General features: G+C 38.4%; 1 protein-coding gene across 8 annotated transcripts in view; it reads left to right on the top strand.

Moving 5' to 3' along the window:
- The window catches only part of fmnl2a (formin-like 2a), a 106,846-nt gene that overhangs the window by 26,700 nt on the left and 60,401 nt on the right, over nt 1-19,745 (top strand). For all 8 annotated transcript variants that reach the window (XM_049485012.1, XM_049485011.1, XM_007253490.4 and 5 more), the window contains exon 2: nt 14,903-14,986. In XM_049485012.1, coding sequence (XP_049340969.1) covers nt 14,903-14,986 — 84 coding nt within the window. The remainder of the gene's footprint in view (nt 1-14,902; nt 14,987-19,745) is intronic.

Genomic DNA, 19,745 nt, shown 5'->3' with positions numbered 1-19,745 from the left:
GTACAGAATGAACCAGTAGTCCTTGTAGAACTGTTAGAACTAAAGGTCGGAAAGCAGGTCGCAGTTCTCGCGAGCGTTGATCGTGGCCGCCTCGGAAAACTTGCAGAGTCTGTTTTGAGCTCAGAGGAGCTCCGGCACAAACACGAGAGCACCGCTATTCCTTCTATTACACCTCAATGCAGCGCTGCAGTGAGTTTCAAGCTGTAATTTTACTTCTTTAAAAAGATCAAAAATCAAGGAAATCCTACCTAGTGCTGCTTTAAGGGAGATAAATACTGAGAGAGAGAGAGAAGTGAGGGAGAGTGTGTGCAAAAGCAGGTAGGCTTTAAACGAACAAGAGGGAAGCAAGTGCATAGGAATCAGTCACCACCATACTTCAGAACCAATTCAGTTTTCATATTTAAATAGCTATTTTTGTCATGATACTAACAATTGCAGTCTGAAATCTGTCCTTAGGTCTGCCTAGAGTAGCTGTTTAACTTATAACATAATATAAAACTTAATATATATCTAAAATTTTGCAATTTATTCCGTAGCAGAAAAGTGAAAAAAAAAAAACTGAAACTATATATAAACTGTATAACGCAGAGTATAACTTCAGTGTAACTTTACTACTCCTTACAACCTGACTGGTAAAATTCATACATAAGGCGCACTGGATTATAAGATGCACTGATGATTTTTGGGGAAAATTAAAGGATTTTAAGTGAGTCTTATACACTGTAAACCCATACGTTGTTTGAACTCAACTGATTTAAGTCTGTTTTACATAAAATTGGATATTTTTAAAGAATACTCAACTATTTTGAGTTAGCTGAACATTTGTAGGCACATATATATTTAAACAGAGATATTTGAGTTGAACCAACTTATGATAACTGAGTTTAGTCTGTTGCCATTAACAGCTTCTATTCCATTGGCTTCTGTCACAATCTATTTGCATACTGGGTGTGTCCAGCAGTTTCTGACACTCACCATCAGTGTGTAGTGATTCCCCCTGGGCTATCCTAGGAATAAGTTCCCCTTTAGTTGTAATAACTTGATGTTTTATTTTATGCTAACTCAATTTTTCATTCCCCATTTCTTAAAAAAAAATGAGCAAACCAGATGCCTTAAAAAAGTACACTTCAGTAAACTGAACTTATCCTTTACAGTAAAACAAAAATAAAAAGGGTAAATCAACTTTCCGTTCAGTTGTAGTAACTTGATGTTCTAAGTTATGCTAACTTAAGTTTTTATTAGTCATTACTTAACTTTTTTAAGGCAACCTGTTTTCTCAAAATTTTTAAATAAATTCTGCTTATTCAGGCTTACAGTTTAGTGTGAAAAATACAGTTTTGTACAACAATAAAATCCTCTAGAGCTAAATACCTTGTGCCTTTAAACTTTAACAAAATAGAAAATTTAATTTATATTATGTAATTCATTAAGGTTGGCGTGAATAAAGGAGTAAATAAGGGAGAGATAAAAAGCAGATTAAGAGCAGATTGAAAGAAGTAAAGTCCAGTAATGCAGCATAACAAGCTCATTACAGCTTCAGCTCAACTTCAGCTTAATAGTTTTCAACATAGAGCGATTTATTGTCCTGCATAAAGCTAGTATTAAACTAGCACTTGTTGAATGGGGCTAGCAGATCTCTGCGTCATTAGAGCTACACATGGAATAGATATTGGGCTAATGATGACCTCACTGCAGTCCTGTCCAGCCTGTGTCCCAGTGAGAGAGCTGCGTGGAGTGCACACTTCACCACACTCAGCCTGGGCTGAAGTGGAAAAATAGAACAAATCAGATTAACGCTACAGTGACTAAAAGGATTACACATCAGAATTACAGCGCAGAACTTCCCCCGGTTTCAGTCATTGTTGTAATTTTCCCCCCCTTTTTTCCAGAGATTAAGGCGGGAATACAAGATCATTTCAGCCCTGGGATTATGGGACAAATAGGCAATAGGTATAAACTGGGAATTGTGGTGTTTAAGGGTTAAAGTGCTTGTTACATTTTTACGAACATTTTTAATAAAAACATGAGCTGTGCTTTTTTTACTGTGCAAATAAATCTGGAATATCATCTGCTCTATCTTGTTATGCTGTACACAGTGGGGGATGGGTGTGTGAGGGTGGGGGGTCCCTGGGATTACACAGTTTATCCCGAGGCAGACGAGGGACACCTGTGCACCCATGGAATTTAGCAGCTTACGGAAACACGCTACGCTAATTAGAGGATAACGCTGACCACCAACTGCACCTGCAGGATTTTATGGGTAACTGGAGAGAGAATTTGTGGGATGTCTGGGATCTGACCGGCTTGCTCTCACTTTGACCTGCCCTGACCGCTGCTCCGCCTCAATAGTGAAATGCGAGTAAGTTTTTCCCAGTTAAATCAATACTATGATTCACTTTGTTGGTTTATGTTAAGCATAATCTAGTATAGAATAGAATTAAAGAGATTATTTTCTTTATTTTTCTTTTGCCATCTCTAAATCATCTTTTGAGGTTTAGGGCTGCAACAATTAGTCAATATAATCGACCATGATTATTTAAATTTGTCGACTACATATTTAATTGTTGACTAATAATTAATTTGTTATATTCCCTCATTACACAAAGTGCTGATAACAGAAGCGTAATGGGAGATGGGTAAATGGTTCACTCACACTGGTTACACTCAACTTTGTCTGTGTCTCCAAAAGTGTACGAACACAAGAGAATACATATTTGCTCACTGAATATCAGTAAGTTCCATGTTTAAACATCATCTAGACATTTAAATGTCTTTTAAATCTCCTATTCAGCTGTTTCTATTGTTTTTAGAGGACATGGGAGAAATAATCGATAAATAATTGAGCAATCAACAAAAATAATAATCAGATTAGTCGACTACCAAAATAATCATTAGTTGCAGCCCTAGTGAGGTTTTACCATATAAAATTTTATTCATAGGGTGCTAAGATAGCCCAGAAACCCTCCTTAATACACAACATATGCTATAGTTCAGAAAGAAAGTGTGTTATGATTTCAGATTTGTCTAGAATTTGACAGAGAAGAATAAAATTTCATATAATTATTTGTACACTAAATAGTACTGTGAAGGAGTTTAGTCACATAAGCACAAAATTTAAACTATGTTAGCAATAATTGCGATATTGCAGCAATTTGCAATTTTTGTTATGTGAAAGCAGTACAGTAATATCATGAGAAAAATATGCAAGCAAACACAAATACAGGTAACAGTAATAAAAAATTCTCAATTTTTCAAATATCAAACTAGTTGATCTTATGTAAGCTAGTTTTAAGAACAAAGTTCCAACTAGTCCACATTTCTCTTGAACACCCCTAATTAAGCATGTTTTATAGGTTTTCCTTATTTCATTACAAGCACACCTGATTTGATATAATTAAGCACTGATTTACCAAACCAAGAAATCAATATGTGGTGGAATAACCCTGGTTTTTAATCACTGTTTTAATGTTTTCATGCATCTTGGCATGTTCTCCTCCACCAGTCTTACACACTGCTTTTGGATAACTTTATGCCACTCCTGGTGCACCTTTTTGTAGGATGAATATACTTGATGCTGACATGGAAATAGTTAAGGTTACATAAGATTTGGCCATTTATACTCAGCACTGCAGTCAGGAGAAGAACAGTAGCACACTGCAGTCTGTGTATTTCTTTTTTCCCCCCTCCTCCCCCTTTGGACGCTGTGCCCTGGAAGGTACTGTATTTAATTACCCGATCTCTTGTCATTCCTCCTCTTTTCTGCTGCTTTTCTCCTCCTGCTCTGTCTAGGCTGCAATGTGGAGGCTTTGCTGCAGCTCTGGATCAGACAGACTGTGTCTGGCAGCTCCTCTCCTCCTCCACCAGACTCAGGAAACACTGAGGAAATACAGTAATGTGAGAAAGCGCGACCAAACATCTCTGTCCAGAGAGAGAGAGAGAGAGAGAGAGAGTGGAGGAAGGCAGGAGGGGTGAGGAAGAGGAGAAAAAGAGCTAGCAACTGCTTCCTAAAAACGAGACAAATCCTCCCCCTCTGCCTACTGCAGTGACACAGTGTCTCATTTAGTCTGAGATGGGACTGTACAGTTTATATTATTTACAATGATGACGTCAAAGAAGTCTGCAGTATATAGATATACATATATCACATTACAGAGTTTCTATGTAGGGCTATGTAGGATTAGCCAACATAATTTACACTGTTAATTTACAATTTTGCTTCCACTTGCGTCCACAGTTAATCCTGTTGTATGTGGTTTGTCCTTCTTGGTGGTATGCTAACATTACCTTGGATACCGTGGCTCTTGATACATCACAAAGACTTGCTGTCTTGGTCATAGATGCGCCAGCAAGACGTCCACCAACAATTTGTCCTCTTTTGAACTCTGGTATGTCACCCATAATGTTGTGTGCATTGCAATATTTTGAGCAAAACTGTTCTCTTACCCTGCTAATTGAACCTTCACACTCTGCTCTTACTGGTGCAACGTGCAAATAATGAAGATTGTCCACCTGTCTGCTCCAATTTAGCCATGAAACCCCCCCACACTAAAATGACAGGTGTTTCAGTTTCATTGTCCAACCCCTGTAACTGTGCCAAAAACTGTTTTTAAGGTAATGTAAGGATTCTCTACCACGGAAGGGGTTTTCTACCACAATACATCTAAGGCAAAACTTCAGAGCGGTAGGGAGGAAGAACGATACCCACAAACGTCTCAGCTTTACCAGTCTCAGAGACAGTTGAAGATGTGCTGCCTGGTGAGATCAGTGACATGCCATCAGACTATAGAGGTGATGTAGCTTCTCCTCATTCAGTGAAGAGAACAAAGAGAGATAAGGGCAGGAAAGAGAACTGCGATCTGGAAATACAAGGGAGGGTACCTTGCCATAAGTAGGCACAGAATTTGCTATCGTATTGGTGGTGTTGTCCTCATTTAAATATGTTTATAGTTTAGATTGACAGTTCCATTGCTGTTTATAGATGTATATTTGTAATTATATTGTTACTTTAGCTGTACAGATATGATGTATAATTTGTGTGAACGATGACTCAGAGTTTTCAGAGCATAATGAAACATAATTATGTTCAGAGATAATTTTGCAGTTGAGATCACCTTACTTTGCTTAGAATTCTGGAATCAAACCAGTATGTCATGAGATTATGATGCTACAGGTCTACTACCGAATACTGAAAGGTCTAAAAAAAACAGAACATGCAAAAACGTATCAAATGTGGAGAGCGTGCACAGTAAGGTACAAACAACCTTAATGATGCCCTCGCAAATTCACGCTGTCTCACCCCCTCTCTCTCCTGAGATATAATAATACAGTAAAAAAGCTCTAGGTTACCCGAAGTAAACTGCACTACACTAATATTACTGCCCCATTTTAAAAATACAGCGAACTAGAAACATTTTAATTGTTTTATTTAAAAATTTTCCCATTTTTTCCCAATTTGCAAGTTCAATAACCCAACCCACTCATTAGGACTCCCCCTTTCACTAGTGATGCCCCAACACCAGGAGGGTGAAGACTAACACATGCCTCCTCTGATACATGTTATGTCTGTGACGAAGTAGCGTCACATCACGCTCGGAGGAAAGCGCAGCATCTCGGTTTAGATACATCGGCTCACAGATGCCTTGTGCTAATCGACATCACCCTTTGGAGTGATGTGGAGAGAGAGCGCCATTTACCCACCCAGAGAGAGCAAAGCCAATCAATTGTGCTCTCTCAGGGATGGCAAGCTACATGAACAGGATTCAAACCGGCAAACCTGATCATAGTGGCAGCGCTTAGCCTGCTGGACCATTATTTATAATCATGATTCTTCTTTTAAAATGTATGAGTGATCGACACCACTAATATAATTTAATTTCATTTTATCAATCTAATGCTTATATTTCTTTAAAAGTACTTGTAGTTTTAAGCACAGGAATTGATTTACGGTCTTAATAAAATTTGTTTCAACAAGATCTTAAAAACGCAGTCTCTCTTGGTGACAGTATGAGATTGAGATTACTCATGTCGCCTGTTAAATAAATATGTTTTGTGATAATAATTATCGTTTGTTGTATTTTTTTATTTCAATTTAGAAAAAGATTCAAGATTCAAAGAGTTTATTGTCATATGTACAGTACAGAAACGGGTTTCAGTGTACAATGAAATTCTTTCTTTGCTCTTCGCCAAGAATGCCTAATAGAAGATAGAAAAAGTGCAAAAAAATACAATAAGGTTATAAATATTAAACTAATTGTCAAAGAAAATAAAAAATAAAAAAAAATAAAAGTTACTTAAGCAAAGAAATGTATAAAAAAAGTGCAAGTGCGAAATAATGCAGTTATGGACATTAACTATATATATTAAAAAAAGATTAACAGTAAAGTGATGGCTGCAATGTAAACATGTTGAAGTAAAGTGCAGGGTTATTCCTGAGTTGTGTTCAAGAGTCTGATCGCAGGGTTATACCTGAGGTGTGTTTAGAGTCTGAAGGCAGGGTCATTCCTTAGGTGTGTTCAAGAGTCTGATGGCCGTGGGGAAGAAACTGTTCTTTAACCTGGTGGTCTTGCATTTTACACTTCTGTACCTCCGGCCTGAGGGCAGAAGTGTGAACAGTCCATGCTGGGGATGGGTGGAGTCTTTGAGGATGGATGCAGCTCTCCTGTGGACTCTGTGGTGGTAGATGCTCTGCAGGGAGGGCAGTGGAGTCCTGATGATCTTCTCGGCAGTCTTCACCACCCTCTGCAGACGTTTGCGCTCTGCCACAGTCGTGCTGCCGTACCACACGGTGATGCAGCTGGTCAGGAGGCTCTCGATCACACAGCTGTAGAAGTTTTTGAGGATCTTGGGAGACATCCCAAACTTCCTCAGACTCCTCAGAATGTACAGCCGCTGTTGAGCCTTTTTGACCAGCTGCGTTGTGTTTATTGTCCATGTGAGGTCCTGACTGATGTGGACGCCCAGGTATTTGAAGCTGCTCACTCTCTCCACTTCAAGTTCCCGGATGAACAGTGGCTGATGAGGTCTCCTCCCCTTTCTCATGTCCACTATCAGCTCCTTTGTCTTGACCGTGTTGAGAGCGAGATTGTATGGGAAAAAGGAACGATTGGGAATCTGTTCCGAATTCAAAGTATCTTATTGTTACCAGTATAAAAAAAACAATACCCAGCCCTAATCATGACACAATCCAGATACTAGTCACTGGAAGTAACCAAGTGTAGTCGGGGTCTTGTAATCTACCAGTATGTTGTTGTAGGTGCAGGAGTGGATGCTTTGGAACCAGATTATTATTTGGAACCAGATTAGATCAGCAAACGTGCTAAAAACACATACAATATGTGTGTACTGCTGTTATAGATCCTGTATGAGAATTACAGGTTTCTCTGAAAACTTTAGTGCAAAAAGCAAAATCTCAGTACTCCCATCATACCCTCTAGGAAACTGTTCTGTATCTTGCGCTCCTACTTAAAGCATATTTTCCAGCTCTTTGACAGTGTTTCCAGACGAGTTCAGTCCTTATTGCATTGCTCAATCTTTAAAGAGGCTATGAATCACCAATGCACCCTTAGAGTTCTAGTCAACATCAAATTTATTACCCATTTGTATGAAAAGGGCTTATGGAAACTAGCTTGAATCCAACACCAGCGTGACTACAATATTCCCCAGAACCCTGAACCTTTTATTTATTTACCCTTGCTGAGCTCCTGTGTAGTTTTCCCTGGGCTGTACTTAGTGCTATGTTTAGCGCGGATGATATAATTTGTAGGCGGACAGACTTAAGGCCTGGTTCCGTGCTGACCTCTGGGAGCCAATTAAAGCACAGGTAAAGCAGAGTTCTGCTAGGCTTACCAGTGGCTTTAGAAGTTAAGACCTAAAAAAAATACAGTAGGTTTAATTAGCTTATTTTTAAAGCCTTTTTTTCTATGTGTGTAAGTTGCATGCATGTTTATTATTGATTTATTAATGTGTAATGTAAAGGGAGTGTGTATGAAACACACTTTTTGGGGTTTGTATGATGATTAAGACGGTTACAGTGACTAAGGAGTGGTTTGCGTTTATTTTTACTGCACCAGCACTCACTTTTTCCTTCTCATTTTTCCTTCTCTTTCTTTTTCAGCCTCCCCCCACCTTATTTCCTTCTCTCTATGTTCTGAGTTCAGTCAGACACCGAGCTCCATCTACTCCTTTCTACATGATTTATGATACTATTCAAATTCAATCCACCATTTAACTACTGAGCCACTATCAAATTCACTCTTAACCTCCTGTATGTCCCCCAAACTCATCCTAAAACAGTGGACAGTAAGCCTCCTGTACATCTGCAAACTATATTATATTGCTCAATATCTGTTCTGCTCTCCAAGCATAACAAGTAGCCTACAAGGTCCGGCTATTCAGTTTCATTAAAGCTACTTAATATGAACGTGTCCTCTAAGCAGATGCTGGGTTTGGGTTACTGTCCTGGGTATGTGCAGATGTTTGGACAGGTTGCGGCTGCTTCACGTTGTATTTAGCTTGGCTGTTCACGCTTCGGCTATCTGTCTGTATGTTTTTCCTCACTGGATTAATAATAGGTCAGACACGATTTACTGCCCCACTATGAACTATTATCTCACATAACTGGTGGGGTGGAATGGTGTGTGTGTTTGTGTGCGTAAGATTTCATATCAGTTCACATATATGGTATTTCCGTCCAGAATATTAGGGTAAATATGTGCCTGCAGTCCCACCATCATCTTCACTAAAACTTACACCGATTTGCCATAATATCACCTTAAAAGCACCTGCCTATTGCTGGGTGGTATACCAGTTGATCCAGTTTAGCTGCGCAGTGTTATGTAGAACAGCACCGCCAAAGAAGCAGATACAGTTCGCTAGCTAACGCAAGACAGTTAGCATAACAAGCTAACACACTGGAGTAATGGTAGCTCAGCACTGTGGAGTCAAACGCTCTATACTTTCTGGAGAAAAATGAGCACAACACTTTATCTGAGGAGCTCCTGCTGCTGTTCCTCACTGTATAAGTGTTGTTTTTATCCGAGTACAATCCAAGAAAAACAACAGCAAACAGCTATTATTCACTCATAAAAGAGAGGAACAGAATTGCACAATCAATCTACAGCTCAGACAAAAGTTCCTCTCGTCCCCCAAACGAGTTTAGAATCGTTTTTTTTTTTTTAAGACGAATGAAAAGTGACAATACTACTAATAAAAGGGCTCACCTAAAACCTAACCATCCGATCCAGTTGTCCAAGCTAGCTGCACCAAATATTTAGCAAGAAATATTAGTTCATTTCATTTATTTATTCATTCATTAGTGAGACAAGTGAACAGAAAGTAGGGGTGGTATAATACTATTTTTTAATGTTTTAATGATGCTGATAAGGACACTGCATATGTGCTGTGACATGCTTATATGGGGCAACAAGTATTTAATTTCTCTACAAGAACAAATACATACATATCTCAGTCATACTTGATGACAGGTGGATATATTTACAGTAGATATTGTGGATAGATTTTGTTTCTTATGTGAATCATGTCTGTAGTATATAAAACCTAGAATATTGGCATGTAGGCTTGAATATTCTATATAGGCTTTAATATATGTGGACTTAAGCATTTATGTGATGGTTGTAAGTTAATGAATGATTGAATGAAGTTACACTATAGCTCCTTTCTAGAAACCCAAGGATGCTTTACAATTCACACTTTTTTTTACACATTACACTCAGAACTCATCCACACACCGGTGAGAAGTGGCAGCCAATAGCGCACAGTGTACTCTTAACCGGAAGTGACTGTCCACCTGGAGGACTGCATCAGGCACTACTGCATTTACCCATGTCTGGTCACAGTCATACATACATTTACACACACACACACCATCATAAACAATACACATAACTATACAAACATATAAAAATCAATTTGGATGAATCATATTCGGTTATACTTCTTTTCTTTCAATCTTTGATCTAGTGATTTTGAACAGCATCAGACTGATTCTGATACTACGCATCGGCTCAGCACAACCATGCTCAACACACACTCGGCTGCCCAGCATTTGTTTCTATTTAGTTCAACATATTTTTAATAACGGACCAATTTAAAAAGCAGTGAATAAAACTCACTATACCCTTGTGTGCTGTTGGCACGGCCTGTTAATACAGTCTGGATCTGATAAGGATGACCACTCCTGTTGAAAGCTTTTCACCATTTTTCTCCTGCTGAGCCGCTGTGATGAGGCTGGAAAAGACAACATCCTGAACACTTCACTGTTCCCATCTCCTGCACGTTAAACACCACTCTGGAAGACTGTAGATCAGAAGCAAAACAGTTTAGTACAGCTGAAAACACACTGAGAGATGAGAGCAGAAAATCACAGCTCCACATAATTTCTTTCCACATAAAGATACAGTGAGATACAGTGTCAGACTGTTTGTGTTGGGGTGGAATGGGGGCAGAGGGGCAGAAAAATACCTGCACTTGATAGCGGTCTAAATTTAGGGATCCTGTTTTATAGTGTTTTCAGACGTAGATATCAGTGAAAGTGTGTGTTAGGGTGGGATGTTTGATTATACATAATTGTTTCAGTCTTACCTAATGCACTGAAGGGTGGAGTACACAAAGAGAGACGAGGGAGCATGGGAGAAGTGCAGAGAGCCAGAAAGAGGGAGAGGAGGAGGGTTTGGAGCCAAATGTTGATGTTGACTCCACTGTTTTTGGGGAGTTCCACAGTGCAGATGTGTAAAAGTAGGGCAGGAGGAAAAGGGACAGGGGTTGTGTAAGAGCGGAAAGGGAAGAAGGAGTGCTTGTTTTCTTCACGCTAGGAGCTTGAGCTAACACGTGTGGATGCACTGCAAAAGTCCATGCACTCCAACACAAAGCGGCCGCATATGGAACCGATATGTTATCTTGATGCAAATAAGGGGAAAGAAATCCAACGGTTAGGCTTTGGTTGCCAGCAGCCCATGTGCAAAACCATCGCTATTAAAATAAATGGAAAATGTGGCTCTTAATAAATTACAGAAATGATGTGGGAAGACTGTGCCCTTTACTGTTAGTGTGTATGTGTATGTTCAAAAGCATTTATCTCTCTGCACCAATCAAAATCAAAACCTCTGTTAAGGAACAGGAGTATAGCATTATGTTTCACATGCTTCACGTGGATTTGGACTTAAGGAAGTGAAGGTTCTGAGGATCACTTCAGTAGCTCCTACTCTTCAGGTCTGATAATTAATTAAACCGTTTGTGGTTTAATTACAGTTAAACATCATTTATACATAATTATACATAATTTGACCAATTTTGGATCCTATGAGCAATGGGTGCCAACAAGAACCTGTAAGTGTATTGCCCAAAACTCAGTTCTGGCAATCTGTCCTTGACGCAACTGGAAACAACAGTTTTATTTATTTTTTCATTTAATCTAATTAATCAAACTTTAGTTTTGAAATACAGATTCATTGAGTGTTTTAATTTCATTTTTTTTTATATAATTTTATTTCTAATTTTTCCCATTATCTCCCCAATTTACATGGCCAATTACTCAATTAGGACTCCCCCTATCACTAGTAATGCGTGTGAAGCCAGCCACGGCTTCTTTTCGAGCTGCTGCTGATGCAGCACAGCGGCTCGGCTCCGGTACATCAGCTCACAGAAGCCATGTGTTGTGGACATCACCCTAGGAGTGATGTGGGGAGAGAGCTCCCCACCTGGAGGGAGCAGGGGCAATTTTGCTCCCTCTGAGCGCCGGCAGCTTGATGGCAAAGCTGTATGAGCGAGGGTTCGAACCTGCGACCTCCCGCCCATAGTGGCAGCGCTTTAGACTGCTGGACCACTCTGCGCTCCCCATTTTTATTTCATTTAATTAATAAAATTGTATCTAATGCACAGGGATGCACCGATGTCAGAATTCTTGGCCAATGGCAATGTCCGATATTATACGTGTATATGATTTTGATATACTGTATTTTTCACACTATAAGGCGCACTGGATTAAAAGGAGCACTATCAATAAACTTACTCAAAATACTCACCTCTGCGCGGTTAGCGGCTAATGCTAATACTGCTTGAGAACTAAACTGAAACTCCTGTATAACGCTGCACTTCACTGGAGTAGCTTTACTGTTCCTTACAGCCTGACTTACAGAGAGACTTTAAACTTTAAAACTAATAAAAATTAATTTGAAAAAATTATCAATAAAAAAAATTTGAATAGCACGGCCAGCATTACTTGGTACTTTTCCAGCATACAATAAATACATCATCAAATATCGGTTTGAATTATTGACTGAATTGTCTGATGCCGATGATTCTTAAAAGAAAAGGAAGCAATTATTAGCCGATACCAATTTAATTCCGATATCATTGCGCATCCCTAATATTTCATTAAATTAATTTGATTAAACTTTTTGCACCATGCTGCATTATTTGATCCCCAAATAATTGATTACAAATGCAATATATTGGCCTTGTGCACTTTATTAACGAGGTGACTAATAGTGTTTAGGATGAATCTTCTAGATAGATAGACAGACAGACAGACAGACAGATACTTTATTGATCCCGAAGGAAATTTAGCAATTTAGAAATTTAGCTTTTCTATTTACCCTCAGTGGATTAAAGAGATAGTAAATCTTAAATTAGAGTAAATAAGGTACTCTCTTTAATGATCTGTACAGAGTAGTGCTGGACGATATGGCCAAAATTTATATCACGATATATTCCTTAAATTTCGGTCGATACGATATAATTTCGATATTGATATAAATACTTTGAAGGCCTCAGAAAACTGCTAAGAAGCCCTGCAATCCCTGCAGCACTGTGAATTTAAATTATTATATAACTGTGTATTTGCACTTTTTGTATTGCTGGCATCAGATACCCTCATTATATGCACATCTATCTATCTATCTATCTATCTATCTATCTATCTATCTATCTATCTATCTATCTATCTATCTAATGGAAATCTGTACGTACTACTGTCTGAAAATTTAATTTAAGACATTGAAACCTCCTTTCACAAAAACTGTAATACTTTAGAAATAAAAGTAGTCAAAATAAATGAATGCTCAATATTATTTGCATATAGCAAAATAATAACATGACATCCCTGTCAAACATAAGCCTATATAACTATTACCAATAAAAATAACTTTAAATTACAACAGAGGCAGAGCTTTTTATTCTTTGTGAACAAATTTAACAGATTAAAACAAGTGTTTCAACTAGGATATAGAATACAATAAGCCTTTAGATACATAAAAACAACAAGATTTTCCCGTCAAATAAACAAACCTACAGGCTTTATCAACTATGAATAACTTAGTTACAACATAAGCTATAAAAGTGCTTCAGTCAGTATAAGAAAAATATTGTATGTAGTGGAGTTGCTTGAAGTGGTGGAACAGTTTAGATGTATTAACATTACCGCTGCTGGTCGGCTGCACTCTCCGGCACAATTTGCAGCAAAGCGGCAAGGGAGCGGACCCGCGGCCGCTCTCGAGGACCCGCGGCCGAGCGAGCGGGACCGCGGCCGGCCTCGAGGACCCGCGGCCGAGCGAGCTGACCCGCGAGCGGACCCGCGGCCGTCCTCGAGGATCCGGGGCCGACCGAATCGAGTCTACCTTAGCCTTGGATCCACTCGTCCCGGCTCCGTTTGGCTCCAGCGCGAGACATATGTGCTGCGTAGCGAAGCGGACCCTAGCCTAGCCATTTTAACCTAGCCTTGCCTAGCCTAGCCTATTTGGCTACGTGCCTGTGTGGTTACGTCATCACGCACTGACGTAGCCCAGCTACGGGGGCTGAATGTGTTGAGCTCTGGGGCGAGCTGACGCCAGTAAAAAACGCCTGTCCGTGATTCTAATACATATCGATATACCACAAAACTGATATCACCGTTATTGAAACATTTCTTATCGCGATAAATACCGATATCGAATTATTGTCCAGGCCTAGTACAGAGATTATATTATTACATGTTTTAATTGTGTAAAAGTCTCAAACATGTACAGTGTGCTGTTGCCGGTCTGTATGTTGGTGGATTTTAGGGAGTGGGGATGTTTGTGCTTGTAAAAATGCGTACTGTAAAAATATTCACATTTATGCTTAACTATGCTTTTGATTAAAGGATTTTAAGGAATCCTTTATGCTAATGTTTGGTGCCAGATACCACAGGACACCTTCAGATGTCTGGTGGAGTCCATGCATTAATTGCTCTCATCTATTCTGGAGGCTCCAGCATTTTATTTGCAGTACTTGTCTGCAGAGCCAAGGCAAGCTGTGTGTGCATTTGCACATCTGTGTCAACAACTGGTGCAGCCTAGTTGACACAAAAGTAGCTAAATGCACTCAATCAGAGGGAATGTTTACAAAAAAATTGCATATAAGTGCATCCCTAGTATTCAAATCATGTGCTTAACCAAACATAATTACATGTATTGTACTCTTTCATGCACAAACACACAAACACACACAAAGCTGTGTGGAGAAGAGTACTGAATTAAAATGTGCTGATAGATTTTTGTGTGTTTGTGTGGGTGTGTCAGTGTGTGTGTGTGGTTTATTAGTAGGAGATCAGAAGAGTGTGACTCAATACTCTTCATCTGCTAAATGAATCACAGCAACTCATTACTTCACCCCACATCTCTACAGCGCTGTAGTTCCTCTTTAACCTGGGCCTCATTAGAACCCCCATTAGAACTGGCTTTTATTAGCCAGTGTGGCTCTGTGACCTTACTAAAGTGGTGGGATGTCTGTCATAAATTAAGCTAAACCCATTCACATCGCTCAGAGTTGCTGAACTGCTGCACATATTTCCTTTGTCATATTCTCTAGTCTGTCTGGCTGTGCTGTCTTTTTTTTTTTTTTTGCTGATTATCTTCTTCTGTCTCTACAGAATTCTATGAACTTGCCTCCAGACAAAGCCAGGCTACTGCGGCAGTACGACAACGAGAAGAAGTGGGAGCTCATCTGTGACCAGGTGAGCAGTGAACCTGCATTTGACCTGTTTGTTCTACTAGAAAACAATGCATGTGGTGGAGGAGAGACACTACAGAGATACTAAAAAATGCAGTTATGATGCTAGGGGTGAAATAGGGGTGTAACGATACATTTTGGCACAATGCATCGCGATTAAAAATGTAGTGAAGCGCATCGTAAAAATTGAGGTTGTCACACCTGCACCACGGACTGTGCCTTAAAGATCAGCCTCCCCAGAATTGTGAGGATGACTCCGCCCTTCTCACACCTGTGGTAAATTCCTCAATCACCTGGACTATAAATATTGGGACTTGAACACTCGAAAGCTGCGAGATATTGCCACTACTGTGTCTTATTAAGCGTGATTATTGTATCTGAAAACACCCTGCATTTGCATCCTACTGCATGGCTCGTCCGTACATGAGGATTGCAAGTGCGTTCTGTTAATTAGCATATTATAAGGCGCACTATTCATTGACTTTTTTTTCTGGTCTATTTTTATACATGCACCAGAATATGAGTTGCATTTTAAGCAACAGTACACAGCAAAATTGACAGTGTCAAATGAACTCTGTAAGAGTTTAACTCTTGGATGGAGACCCTTATCCACCATCCAACCCAACAACAACAAGTGGGTGAATAACGCTCCATCAGGGGAACCACCACAACTAAGCTACACCACACACACACACAAACAGCAGTCAAGAGGCGGAGCCTCTTAGAATTAGAGAATTTTAACTCTGAGTAATAAAACCAACTCTGTGGATTGTTTATTACTGAGAGTTGTTAGAAAAACATGTTTACACTGTGATTTTTACTGTGTAGCAGCACTCTGCTATGGAGAGCAGCGCTTTGTTTGGTTTCCTTGCCCAGATGCAGTTTATTTTCTTAATATTACTTTATTATTTTTCTACTGTTGAGTTAAGTTTTCCGTTTTTATCTTTTGAAATTTGTTAGATTATATTTTTGTTAGTATTTTGGGTTTAGTTTATATCTGTGTGTCATTTGTTCAACTAAGAATCAAAATCTGAAAATTAAAAAAAATATATATTAAATTTTTTGTTTTAATATATAATACCAAAAAACATAAATATGGGGAATAAAAAAACAGACCAGAAGCTGAACTTGATTTTGATATTTCACCAGCGTCTTATTCGGATTGCCGTTTCACCTTTAATGCTTACGGCAGTAACATACAGACAGTCATCTTTCATCAGTAAAAGGTTTATTTCCTTTATTTATGACTGAAATTTACAGTATTTATGTTCCTTTGGTCGAAAAATCTGAACTCAGGCCGGGTCGGGCCATGATTTCCCATCAGTTTCCTCGGGCCGGGTTGGGTGGGGTTTAAAAAATGGTGATGTAGGCATCTGTTTTTTAAATGCTATTTTTATTTTATGTATAGATGTGGTGGCATAATCACAATATAGCAAATGAGCAAATCAAACTAATTTGTTTTAAGTTGCACAAGTTAGAATGTTAGAATATACACAGCCCTTGGGCTCATGCACACGTGAGCTCCTTCACTTGTCATTATGTGCAGCACTGTGTGAAGCTGTTCTTAAATAAGAGGTCTATGCTTCCTCAGTGTTGCAATGTTAATGGATTAATGGATTGTTTATGCCCGGTCTAAGCTCTACCTGTGTCGCCACAGACAGGAGTGAGACGCTTGCAGTAAAAATCAGGAGAGGTTTTAATAAACAGAGCCAAACCAACAAGCTTAAACTGAGTACTAACAACAGTACAAAACACAAACAACACAGACCAAAACATCAGAGCCAAATCACAGTCCAAAAGGGATAAACAATAAACAGGAAATAAGGGTCTAAACCAGAACAAAACAGCCAAAATAACTAACCAAAAGGGCAAGACAAAATCAGAGACAAAAGCCAAAAAATAGGTCATACACGGAAATAGATAATCAAAGAAATAACGCTCGGTATGCAGCTGAATAACAGGGGCAATACTTCGCGAGAAACCGGACAAACAGACTTGTATTTATACATAGAAAACCCCCAGTAATTACTCAGAACACAGGTGAAGCAGATCTAACAATCAGGTGCTGATTGGCTGGCTGAGACACAGGATTGAGAGGTGCATTCTGGGAGTTGGAGTTTGTGAAGGTGGAAAAGTCAGTAGAAGCATTGGAAGGTGTGACACTACCGTGAAGTAATGCATGCTTTCCACACACAGCCCGATCCGATGCAGGTTATACCCGAGCCCGGCCCGACCCACCTGTCAGCAGAAGTGCTTTAATTATTCTTTCCGCAACACATCCTCACATACACACAACTGAAATTCTGATGGGTCAGAATGTGTACACCATAGTTAAAACAGTCAAAAACCCTGTCTTTAGTTATTTTAGGTTTATGTAAGTATTCTTATCCACCAGTTCAGCTGCCTCCATAATTCCCACTCCTACTCTAATAATCCACTGTTTGACCTTGGCTGGTTGCCTTGGTGTCATAACCACACATATTTTCCTGTTTTGATTTCTGAGATATTGAAAGCATATCACTAAGCTGTAGCTAAACAAAGAACTACACAGTTTTGCAGTGAATTCATACATAAAGAGAATTTTATATAAAGCCTTGATATAAAACACTCTGTGGTTTGGTTGAATGTTGATTAGGACAGATAAAAACTTCTGGTGTAGGCAGAGAGAGAAACAAAATAGGCAGATGCTTTTTATCTATTTGTATTAATTAATTAATGGATTGAATGATCATGAAATTATTATGAAATATTACAAAACTGGAATAGTAAATGGAATAATCGTATTCAGATCATTTAGACTTCATATGTGAAGACCATATTAGGGGTGTGCCATATCGTATCATACATGATAATATTGCCAAAAATGTTAAATATCGTGAACGATATTATACCCTGAAATATGGTGCCATATCACCCTCCCCTAATAACCTAATATCACATCAGGGTTCTACTTTTGTGCTGTTTTTTTGACAAAAGAAAAATTCATACTGTTCTTATTACCTATTATAGATCTACTAGAGACAGATTATATATATATCTGTCCAGTATCATTTATTTTTACTCTAATCCTGGATATATGGAGATATTTGGAGTACATTATTATTATCATGACATTCTGGATCATTGACTTCTGTTAAAAATCTGATAAAATCTTTTTTTAAATATCTCAGTTAGCCATATCATATAAATAATTTTTCTAATTCACTGTTTTGTCATATCGCCAAAAGTATCGTTATCGTGAAAATACCATGAAATATCGTGATATTTTTTTAGAGCCATATCGCCCACCCCTAATTTTAAGATTTTAAAAATGTTCAAATGCCACAGTTAAGAATTTAGAACATTAATTTTTATTTTCATGTTCATTTTCAACGTTCATTTTTTGATAAATGGGAAGACACTTGAAAATAGAAATAAATAGTTTACATGCAAAGAGTATGATGGTGGTTAATTTTGTGTTTAGTTTATGCTCTCTGGTTTTGACAGATTTTATACTATTACAAGATGCTCACAAGTCGAAAAAGTTGAGTTTTTTATCTCACCAATAGCAAAATTTAAGTGGAAGGCTGCATTAAAAGTCATTCCACAGTTACAGTATATACAGTAGTGATTTCCTTTGGTCAGTTTCACACAACATAGAGAGACACATGAATCTACCACTTACAAATGAGAGACAGATGACAGACATATGAATTCACCAATTACAGACAAGAGGCAGATGACAGACACAGAAATCCTCCAGTCACAGATGAGAGGCAGATAATTGACACACAAATCTACCAATTACAGATGACAAGCAGATGACAGACCAACAGATCCACCAGAAGACTGTTTCTCAAGTTTCTCAATTGTGCTGTATTATCACAGATCTCTTTGGTAGTAGTTCAGTGTGTCAGTACTTTCATCTTTGATCTTCAGATCTCAATGTTCTAATTTCGTATATAAAAATTTAGGGTTTTCGTTTGCCTAGATTTGATGTATTGGATGGTGTCTTTCATGTAAAAAAAACATATATATAGACTATTTATATGCTCTTAATCACAATACAACCCCTGTATTGTGATATATACAGCTCTGTAAAAAATTAAGAGATCACTTCAGTTTCTGAATCAATTTCTCTGATTTGGCTATTTATATGTATATGTTTGAGTAAAAATAACATTGTTGTTTTATTCTATAAACTACAGACACCAATTCTCCCAAATTCAAATAAACATATTGTCATTTAGAGCATTTAATTGCATGTTCTCCTCCACCAGTCTTACACACTGCTTTTGGATAACTTTATGCCACTTCTGGTGCATTAATTTAAACAATTCTGCTTGGTTTGATGGCTTGTGTTCATCCATCTTCCTCTTGATTATATTCCAGAGGTTTTCAATTTGGTAAAATCAAAGAGACACATCATTTTTAAGGGGTCTCTTATTTTTCTCCAGAGCTGTATATATTGTATTGTCTCTATTGTAAGTTCCTGCAAGCATCCAGCCTTAATATTTAGTTTATGATGAGCATTGTTTTTAAATCATCAAGCCGACAATGTACAGCTAATGCTAATAATGGAGCAATCCATTGACCAGCGCTAGCAGGGGTTTTTGGCTCAGATTGTTACTAACGACTGTCCTTTTTTCTGTTATTGTGTTCTGAACCTTTTTCTACTGTTATCTGTTGCTATGTGTGATATCTTTTCCAAGGCTGAACTGAGCAAGAGAATATTTTATCTAGGCCTGGACAATAATTCGATATCGGTATTTATCGCGATAAGA

The sequence above is a fragment of the Astyanax mexicanus genome, chromosome 11 (assembly GCF_023375975.1).
Source record: "Astyanax mexicanus isolate ESR-SI-001 chromosome 11, AstMex3_surface, whole genome shotgun sequence".
Classification (NCBI taxonomy): Eukaryota; Metazoa; Chordata; class Actinopteri; order Characiformes; family Acestrorhamphidae; genus Astyanax; species Astyanax mexicanus.
Note: the sequence above shows the minus strand (reverse complement) of the source record. Positions and strands in the feature narration are given on the sequence as shown.